Genomic DNA, 11315 nt, shown 5'->3' on the forward strand with positions numbered 1-11315 from the left:
AGGCTTTACTTTTTCCTGAAGAAAATGTGAGTTGTGCTTGCCTTGCCTGCAAGTGTGGTTGCTAGAATCTGAACATAAACTTAACTGTTGAGCAATGTGTCGGAACCATGGCTTTTATGTTGTGGGAACTGATTTGTCTTACTTTGTCTCTTAATCGGAGCAGGCTCGAGTGATCTCTGTGATGCTGCCCCATCATTCTTGGGATTCAAGATCACATATTTCGTCTTGAGGGTCTCCAACTGGTAGCTGAAGCCTTTGCTGGCTGGTTCAAACTCTATCTTCTGCAGCAGCACTTTCTTGGCGGACGAAGCCAGCAACTTGTTGAGGTCGCCCTCATCGCTGGAGTCCTTGCGGCCCGGCTTTAGGGCCTCTTTGAGCTTGTCAACTATTGGCATTATGTGTCACTGATGGGGAAAAAAACATGGGTTTAAGAGTTACTAAAAAAATTTGAAAACTTCAACTCCAGTGTTCCATTCTTCAAACGTGGCTTACTTGGTCAGCCGGATGTTTTGGGATAACTTGGGAGTAAACTAGTGCTTTTCCATTCTTCAAAACAAGCTTCAAAGGATAGATCACCCAAAACTGAAAATTCAGTCATTTACTCACCCTTCTATGTTATGCCAAACCAGTATGAATTACTTTTTTTAATGGAACACAAAAAGAGTTATTTATAGCAGAATGTCCAAACTGCTCTTCTCCATAAAATGAATGGTAACCACGTCTGTCAAGCAAGATTGAGTTAATAATTAAATTTCAGTATATTCCAACACACACACACTATCATTTGGCTACTGCTATGATGTTTTATGGTGCTTGTCTGTCCTTGTTGGAGCTTGACAGCTCAGACATTCTGTAAAACTTCACCTTTGGTGTCCCAGAGAAGAAAGGATGAGTAAATGATGACGGACTTCTCATTTTTGGATTAATTATCATTTTAAGTTCATCGAGCTGTATTAGCGCAACATATCCGACTTCTACAGTAGATTTCCCAAGTTTTTACCAAGTTTTAATGAATCTAGTGCAACAGATATTCAAAAAATGAGACCAGTACATTTAATTTATACAATGAAGAGGAGCAATGCAAAGTGTAATTAAGCCATAACCCAGGCCTTGACAATAACCTGGATGATACACTGCCTATAGCTGCATGCAGGCTTGTATGAACTGAATTCAAAAGGTGACCAGTTAAGACTTGGCAGCCGTCCAACCAGTTACATAACAGCGACAATGCAGTTACTAGACAGAGATGTGTACCTGTGGCAATATCAGGCATTGCAGTCAATGTTTCGATGTAGGGCAGCACAATAAAAATAAAAATAAATTATTTAAAAAGCATGCAATTAATTTAAACAACGCAATTAACACATTGACCTATTTTCACATTAGATACTGACATTTTATTCAGCTCCGTGTGAGTTGTAAACAAAACATTCTCTGCAGCGCTTTTCATGTTGAGTTTAAAATGGAGAAAATCATGTAAATGTGGCAAAGTGGATAGCCACGATTTACATTGTGGAGGATGAGGCTTTAAAGATTTAATGCCCACTGCAATGAATACTTAACCTATGCGAGTTCTTATAATCAGTTCACCTCCCATTTAAACTTTGGAAAATGTTTAATGTTACTTTAATTGCTGTTTTTTTAGTGAATTTCTGTTGTTGTATTGTGGAACACTTAGTTTGAAAAATGCTAATAAAACATTTATTTTCGATTAATTACGGAAAATCATTCATTATTAATCGCGATTAAGTCTTTTAAATGACTAAATGGCACTAAGGTTTTTGCAACATGTTCCTTGTGTGCATGAATACAATAATGAATTACAGTGTTCAGACTAGTCTAAGCTCAGACAGAAATAGACTTTTCTGACACTTTCTGTGCCGATTTTGTTGGAAAATCTACTAAATTTTATGGAATGGATTTTCACATGGTAAAATGTAATAAACGGAATACTACAATCTTAATGGCTGCTGAATGTATTATCAAATTAGTTAAATATTTAATAAACAGTCAAGACACAGGGAATGACGTATTTCCCAATTTAGGTGGAAATCTGCAGAATTCTGTGCACACAGATTATATCAGATATTATAAATTAAAATGAGTACAAATGCATTTTACGTGGTCATTTGCAACCCCAATTCCGAAAAAGTTGGGACAGTATAAAAAATGCTAATAAAAACAAAAAGGAGTGATTTGTAAATTATATTCACCCTTTTCTATATTGAAAGAACTAGACATAACATAATAAAAAAAAAACATTTTTATTTTTTTTTGGAAAATGTTCAGTAATTTCAAATCAGATGATTGCAACACGCTCCAAAAATTTGAGACGGCCATTTAAGACTAATAACAATATGACGAGTTGAAATAAGGCATTGTGAAACAGGAGATGTTAAACAGGTGAGGCAATTGTGCCATAGTACTGTATTCTGTATAAGGAGCCTCCAAAAAAAATCCTTCAAGAGCAAGGATTGTTCAAGATTTGTCAATTTGCCAACAGATGCTTCGGCAAATAATCCAGCACTTTGAGAACAATGTTCCCCAAAGACAAATTGGAAGGATTTTGGGCATTTCACCTTCTAAATTTCACAATATAATTAAAAGATTCAAGGAATCTTGTCAAATCTCGGTGCATAAAGGGCAAGACGAAAACCACTTCTGAATGCACGTGATCTCTGATCCCTCAGACATCACTGTCTTAAAAAACATCATTCATCTGTAATGGATATCATGAACGTGGTTTTGGGATTACTTTAGTAAACCTTTGTTAGTCAACACTACTCGCACTGCATCCACAGATGCAAGTTAAGACTTTACTGTGCAAAGCAGAAGCCCTGTCCCAACTTTTTTGGAATTGGGGTTGTATTATTTAAATCATATTTTCTAATACTATAAATAAGCCTAAATGAGCAAAAAAAATTTACGTTCATTTATCATTGAAATTATATTACATTAAATATTATAAATTAAAATGAGCATAAACGAATATCAGATGATCATTTATCATTAAAAGTATACTGTTACATTTAATATAAAAGTATATCAAGTTAAAATCAGCATAAAAGGCATTTTATATAGTTAGCTAGGCCGATTACTAGGTGACTATGACTAGGAGAACTGATGACAAAAACAAGCTACATCAGTAACATTATATGAGAATTTCAATTTCTTCTTTAGACATCCATGCAAAGCATCGGTTTTAGCTGGCTGTAGATGAATAGCTAGAATTTTTTCTTTTTTTCTGTTTTTTTTTTTAAGGACAATATTTCATTTGATGCATTCAGGAAACAGATGAACAATAAAAGGCTGAGTTCACAGCACTTGGGCTTACTCATCAGGTCTGTTGCTGACGTACAGAGCAGAAGAGCAGAACGGAGGCTGCACATGCATTAAAGCCACAAGGGCAGACTAACCTTCATGTGCACTTGTGATCACTGGTGACAGAGCGCTGTATGAGCTGCACTCAGCTCACAGCAATGATGTAACAACTGCTGCCTGCGCATCTCCTGTGCATTCATACTCATGTACATTCCCTACCTGTATTACTAATATGAATATATTCAAAAGCACGTCCAAACATTTAAAATAAACAAAAAAAAAATTAAAAATTTCATTCAGATTTATTCAGCTGTGCTGGGGGAAACTTCAGAAATCGCAATTCTGTACTGAAATTGTATATTCGGTTGGGAAGTTTTCATGTTATAATGATTAAAAAATTTAATAAATTAAAACATAACCCTATAAGACGCACTGCTAACATAGAAGTCATAAATGATCATGATGTCAAGAAAATCAAAAGAACACGGAATGAACATATTGTTGGATAACGTCACTTATAAATCATAGAAAATAAAATCCAAAGAATAAGCCAAACTTTTTCCCATGATTTTTCCAGTTGTTTGAAATTACTGGAATTAAGGAATACATTTTTTTTTTTAAACACAGATTGTACTCACAAAGAGCAATTTCAGGCCAATGAAATACTTTAGAGTTGAGCACTGAATATTCTGCTAAAAGGGTGAATCTCACGAAAACCTGTCAACTTGCTCATGTCTTATTTCACAACGGAATAGAGCTGTTCAGGTTGTTGTCCAAAAACCCTGAAGAGAATTAGCATTTTCAAGCCATGGGTTCCAACAAGTTTTTTTTTCATGGCAGTTTTAAATTAAGGAGTAAAATAATGTCTGTGGTAAAAATTACATGAAGATACATGGATGTTTTGTTCTGCAAACTTTAATTAAAAACAATCATACCCCAAATGTTCATTTTGAAGCCGTCATGTTTTAAAAAAGTATGTTGCTAACAAGTTGCTAAATAAGGACTACAACAGTGTTCAGTTTCGTCAGGCACGTACACTCACATGTAGGCCGATTATTAAATAATCATCTAATCGCGTTTTTTTTTATCTAACCGCGGTTATTTGAGATAACTGTGATTATTGTGCACTTCAAATTCCAATCATATTTTAATGCCCACATAAGGGAATTTATGTGAATATATAAAAATGCCATCAACTGCGTGTTTGTGTGTCATTCAGTTGAACTCCGAGGACGAGGGCACCACGGATCTCAACCAGCATAGGCTCGCAGCAAACTCCCACGAAAATATAAACAAATAAATATAAACTTTGATTGTGAAAGCAAAACACTCCAGATTCATTTTAAACAATCGTGTAATGGCAAATGTTTCTGTGGTCATTACGTGTTCATACACACCATGTTAATGACACGCAGTGACACAGAGGAGGAGACGTACGCTTAAAGCATACTTAAATTCTGACGCGAATGCGAGCCTTTCAAAGTATCCTTCATATGACTGCGCGTGCATTCACAGGCGTTTGGTGCATGCACGCCACAACTGCTATGAGAAACTGACCCATAAAGATGTCTTTGTTTCTTCAGACTGGAGTTACAAATGCACGTGTCTCCTGACCTCCTCATACACATTCTCTTCACGTGCACATCCCTGTTATTTACCGGCGATTACGTCTTCTCGCATTTCTTCATGACAACAATGGCTCAAATGGGATTGTTGCCACCTTTTGAACCAAATAATTAGTGTGTATGCACATTCTGCTTGTTCAGAAACGTGCGGTTCAAAAACAAAATTGGCCGTTCGCGTTTGACCGAAGTATATTTATGTCAGACACGAACACTGAGCATCAGCGTGATGCAAAACCCGTCATCAGCAGAGTGCTCGAGCACTGAATGCGCGCAGCCCGCTTTTTCTAACCACACCTCTTTGAATGCGCAGAATGTGCCTGCAATTATCTGCACTAATTAATGGGTCCACAAGGTGGCAATTTAGTCACAGCACCAAATGCCTGTGTATGCGCACACAGTCAGATGGAGTATACTTTGAAAGGCTCACGTTCGACTGTACGCAGACAAAATTGAACTTTGGGCTTTACTCTATTTCTGTGGAGAGATAAAATAATGAAACGAAATCTCAAAGGTTTTGTTTCATGAGAAATAAGGGCTCGTGGGTTTAATCAGTGAAGTGAAGAAATTAGGACAGAAATATTTTACTATTGCATAATACAATATCAAATAATAAAAACTATAAAACTAATTTTATTTAAAAAAAAAAAACATAAAAACTGAGTTCCAAAACCAACTATGTAAATGTTAAATTGACAAACTAAAGTTGACCAAAACGAGATACATATTTTAAGTATTTAGAAATATTTAGATATTGCAAACATTATTTTTCATGTCATTCATACGTTTTTAAAGCCTTAAAAGGAAATCATATATTCCTATTTTATTATTTGATTTCTATTTGGACGTTAACTATGTAAAATGACTTTGTAAGGTGTATGAAGCACACATATGACAATTAATTTTGAAAGGCCTAAAAGAGACAATTAATCTTCATAATCACAAGTATTTGTTTGACAGTTAATCGTCAGCCAAATTTCATAATCTTGACAGCCCTACTAACATGCTTGTGGTAATTGTAGTCCTTACTTAGCAAATTGTTAGCCATGTACATTTTAAAAACCAAGGCGGCTCAAAATACTTTGACATCTAGTTAATTTGTCCACCAAATTCTCTTTACCATAATGCGTAAAAAAAAAAAATAAAAAAAAACCTCTCTCATTATAATAATACGAAAAACATTATTTTAAATATTATGTACACTGGCGGCCAAAAGTTTGGAACAATGTACAGATTTTGCTGTTTCAGAAGGAAATTGGTACTTTTATTCACCAAAGTGGCATTCAACTGATCACAAAATATAGTCAGAACATTAATAACATACAAATTACTATTACAATTTGAAAAAAATGTTCAGAACTTCTTGAACTACTTCAAAGAGTTCTTGTCAAAAATCCTCCATGTGCAGCAATGACAGCTTTGCAGATCCTTGGCATTCTAGTTGTCAGTTTGTCCAGATACTCAGGTGACATTTCACCCCACACTTCCTGTAGCTCTTGCCGTAGATGTGGCTGTCTCACGCACCTTAGTGTCTAGCTGATCCCACAAAAGCTCAATGGGGTTAAGATCCATAACACTCTTTTCCTATTATTTGTTGTCCAATGTCTGTGTTTCTTTGTCCACTCTAACATTTTCTTTTTGTTTTTCTGTTTCAAAAGTGGCTTTTTCTTTGCAATTCTTCCCATAAGGCCTGCACCCCTGAGTCTTCTCTTTACTGTTCTACATGAAACTGGTGTTGAGCGGGTAGAATTCAATGAAGCTGTCAGCTGAGGACATGTGAGGCGTCTATTTCTCAAACTAGAGACTCTGATGTACTTATCCTCTTGTTTAGTTGTACATCTGGACCTTCCACATCTCTTTCTGTCCTTGTTAGAGCCAGTTGTCCTTTGTCTTTGAAGACTGTAGTGTACACCTTTGTATGAAATCTTCAGGTTTTTTTTGGCAATTTCAAGCATTGTATAGCCTTCATTCCTCAAAACAATGATTGACTGACGAGTTTCTAGAGAAAGCTGTTTCTTTTTTGCCATTTTTGACCTAATATTGATCTTAAGACATGCCAGTCTATTGCATACTGTGGCAACTCAAATACAAAGACAACAAACCAAATAGCTTTCAACTGAGTTTGATATAATAGCAAGTGATTTTCTAGTGTCAAATTATCAATTTAGCATGAATACTCAAGGATAAGGTGTTGGAGAGATGGCTGCTGGAAATGGGGCCTGTCTAGATTTGATAAAAAATGACTTTTTTCAAATAGTGATGGTGCTGTTTTTCACATCAGTAATGTCCTGACTATACTTTGTGATCAGTTGAATGCCACTTTGGTGAATTAAAGTACCAATTTCCTTCCGAAACAGCAAAATCTGTACATTATTCCAAACTTTTGGCTGCCAGTGTACTTACACATCATGGTAGTATTTGCTCTACTAAATTCACTTTATCTGTACTACATGTACTTAATTTATGCTGATTTAAACAAAAAAGACCATAAATATACTGCATTAAATTAATGATAATTCCAAGAAAAATGGAAATTAGTCTACAAAAATACAAATCTTAGATGGTATGCGGTCTGGACGCATTATTGTAATAAGACTTTGAGGGAGGAAATGTGCTTTATTGTCATTAGAAAAACAACACACAATAACCTTAATGGTCATTAGAACGGGCTTCGTTAACTTTAAGATACAATATCTTATTATTATTATTTTCAGGTGAAATGTGACCTGTACATGTTTTCGTGAGATTCACCCAAACACGTGTTTGTAATGAGGACTCGCGTGACATTTTCCTTGAACATACTGTCCATTATATTAGCATAATTTCTCAAAATGTCTTTCAGTCAGTCCACGTATTAAAACGCGAGTTTTGCTCAATGTTTCGCGTTAAACAAGCAAGTTTGTTCGGTTTACGGATTCTCATCTCGCGTTTCTGCTTCCGCCACATTGACAAACTACGGCGTCTCAAAATCTAGTGAGCTCCCTAGATAGCAGCAGTTTGACGCTCAACGAGTGCTCACTAGGTTTTGAGCCACAACCTAGAGGTTTACAAAGCATGTTCACCATTCATCCAGCAAATGCTTTAAGAAAATAAAAATGAGAGTACTTCCACTATTATTTGAAACCGAACCACTAATTTAATTAAACTTACATTCATTCGTGCTTTTATCCAAGACGTCTTATAACACACTTATTACACATCTAGTAACGCTGATGTTAAATACCTTGATCAAGGACACCATGGCGATAGTTTATGCATCAACCCTGCTTGAGTTTGACCCTTAATGTGACAGTAACTAGCCCAGACTGTCTACAACACGTTACTGTCAGTGTAGCGAGCGTGTTTTGAGCTGCTTGTGGCCGAAGACGTCAAACAGTCGCTAGTTAGAGCGCACTTGAGCACTTCACACTAGACACGAGCTAACAAACTAGTTTAGCGTCTGCTTCAGTGTCAACAGGGCTGTTCTCATCGACAGTCGCCGCTTATTCGCATATTTAATGTCCATTTAGTCACGGCCAGCTGGTTGTTTACGGCCGTTATTAGACGCTCCACTTCCTGAGCCGCTTCACTGAGCGAACGTGGCGTTCATACTGCTGCAATGTGCTCCTCCTCGCCCAGCTCTAAGCATTTTCTCGGCAATTCACAACATTACGTACAGTATCCTCCGTCAAACGCATGCCAATAACACGGTGTACATACCCATCCGTGGACGAGCGCAAATCGTTTGATCTACTTGGATGTTAAGACTGTATTCCGCGCGAAGCCGTCATTTTGTTACGTTCTCTCCCCCATGCTGCATTATGAAAGGGCGTGTCCCTGCGTGATTGACGCGACGCAGTGGCCAATCAATCTTACGCACGGCTATGACGACACACTTCATTCATAGCGCGAGTGTCCAATCAGAGGGCAGACATCGATCGCCGTCTGGATGCTTTTAATTCATGCGTTGTTTACTCGCTGAGGATGCAGACGGAGGGCTCCTCGACCCTCACTCTGAATGTGTTTATTACTGTATATTTATAAGAGTAAAGGTTTGGACACATTCATCAAAGTAGCATATGTTAAAAATAAGCATATGTTTTAATCCTTGAATATAAAAAGGGTGTTTCTTTATTTTTGGCCATTTCATGTACCAGGTGTTGATTTTTATTAAAGCAAATAGATTTGAACTTTATTTGGTCCCATTAGAACTGAATGACATTTTTTCACAAGGGCATAGCAGCTGGGGGGACCTGGGGGATATGTCCCCCACACTCTTTAAAAAATGTGATTCGGTCCCCCACACTTTTCAAAGCTAAACACATACCGAGACTTGTATGCAGTTTTCTTTGCGTTTTGTTACTTTGGGCTGATTGAGCGACCATCCAGCCAATCACAGGTGAGTTTCATGCGCCGAAACAACTCTTACGTAATAGGTCGTCAGTCAGACAGTCTAATCAACGCGGCTCCGTTAATTTCTACAAAGTTGCTTTTAAATTAATAATCTAGAGACGAGGAACACGCAAACAAGAGTTATTTATCGGCATATTGTTCTTGAAATGCACTGCAGAAAAAACAAAACAAAGGACAATCCTTCTTTTAAGCATACATTGTAAGTGGAGTTTATATCAGCGCATGAGTCTTCATAAATTATTATTTTTACATTGTTTGTGAGGTAAAAGTTTGATCGGTTCTTTTTGCAAATTTAAGCAGATTACTAGATCTGTGTTAAATATATGAAGCTATTTTTAATATCAGCTGTTGTTAATATTTTTTACCTCTGTGTTGGTGTGCAGTCGACAAACTGTAGGAAAAAAGATAGATCTGTTGTGTTCTTAGAACACTTGGGCATTTTACTGAAGTCAATAGATATGTAGACATGCTTTTTATACATGAAAACATTCAGACGATATTGAAACTCATACTGTAATTATTATAAGACTATTATTGTTGTCTTCTGATAAAAGTCATGCTCAGCAGCTCACAAACTGTAGGGAAATGATAGATTTGCTTTGTTCTTATAATGCTTAAAACCTCTACTAAAGTCTCTTTGTAGGTCTGTAGACATAAAAAGTTTAAAGGATTCAAATTTTCTTTTGATCGTTGATTCAGTGACTAACTCATTTCACACAAGACATCACCAGAAATGGCCACTGAATGAATCATTAAATGGATCTGAAAGAATTTTGGTGAACATAGTCAAAACACTGAGTCACTTGGATACATTGAAATCCCACAATGCACAAGCACAGAATAAAAAAATAAATAAAACATTGTGCACATGCACATTTGGCATTATATTCATTGATTAAATAATTTATTCAAGAACCAGCTTGTGCTCAGTCTTTCATTGTCATGTGTGAAACAGAAGCAAGTGCTCCACAAGATGCCCTTTATATTTGCAGCTAATTATGCATTTAATTTGCAATACCTGAATCTTTAAAATACTACAAATACTACAAGTATATAATACTTATATATTAATATAATACTTATTTCATACTTGTATATTAATATATACCGTAATATATAAATTCTGCACTGTAAGTGTTGGGTCTGTGCCAGCCACCTACTAACAGCTGTGTCCCCCCACTTTTAAAATGACTGCTACGCCCCTGATAGATAACTGAACAGATATTCTACAATCATGGATGAGTGGACACCCCTGTTCCTTTATTCATGAATACCATAACAGTTAGAGCAATAGGAGTAATAGACTATAAAAGGCATGCAAGGCTATCTCTTAACAAATCTTCTCTAGTGGTTCCAGCACTGGAAATCTCAAACTACACTTCAAAAATGTTCTCGTATGATTCAACACAAGGGGAAAAGAACCAGAGACAAGGCTTTTGATACCTTAGTAAAAACAATGTGCTGGGAAGTTACACCTAATATAAAATAAAAGCATTCCCTAAATGTACAAAATAATTTATATCATGGTCAACTTTTTTTTTTTTTTTAAAAAGAAAAAAATATAGCAATGAAAAAAACAAAACAGAATTTGCTTTCTTTACACATTCAGTGTAGAATGATTTTGATATAAATAAATACAAATGCAGTTCGTCACGGCCCTCTCCCTGAACTATTCTATACAATTTACAACTATATATTCCTTGCACACCCATCTTCTGATATTCCTCAAATGATACAAGGACCCATTTCTTTTTTCTGTTCTATTTTGGCCATTTTCCAGGCTTACAGTATAAAATACCAGCCTGTGTGCAATGCGTTCAAATCATATGTCCAATAATTGTATTATATTGCATGATCGTCTTTCTGCTTTGCAAAGACCTAAGATCAAATACTTCTTTTTGGGTCTTACACGTTCTGAAAAGGATCTGACGTAATACCCCAATTCTTCTTTATTAAAGAGCAAAATTATAACAAACAAGT

General features: G+C 36.1%; 1 protein-coding gene across 4 annotated transcripts in view; it reads right to left on the bottom strand.

The window, feature by feature from the left end:
- The window catches only part of LOC127450317 (ubiquitin carboxyl-terminal hydrolase 36-like), a 60427-nt gene extending 51673 nt beyond the window's left edge, over positions 1-8754 (bottom strand). For 2 of the 4 annotated variants that reach the window (XR_007898944.1, XM_051714314.1), the window contains exons 1-2: positions 8167-8736; positions 143-404 (exon numbers count right to left, since the gene is read on the bottom strand). Coding sequence is in view for 3 of the 4 variants with exons in the window: in XM_051714314.1 (XP_051570274.1) it covers positions 143-395 (253 nt within the window). In the remaining variant the exon portion in view is untranslated. Of the gene's footprint in view, positions 1-142; positions 405-3416; positions 4365-8166 lie in introns of those variants that run through there. The other 2 variants (XM_051714315.1, XM_051714316.1) reach the window with 2 other exon arrangements.
- Between the last annotated feature and the right edge of the window lie 2561 nt (positions 8755-11315).

The sequence above is a fragment of the Myxocyprinus asiaticus genome, chromosome 13 (genome assembly GCF_019703515.2).
Source record: "Myxocyprinus asiaticus isolate MX2 ecotype Aquarium Trade chromosome 13, UBuf_Myxa_2, whole genome shotgun sequence".
NCBI classification, from domain to species: Eukaryota; Metazoa; Chordata; class Actinopteri; order Cypriniformes; family Catostomidae; genus Myxocyprinus; species Myxocyprinus asiaticus.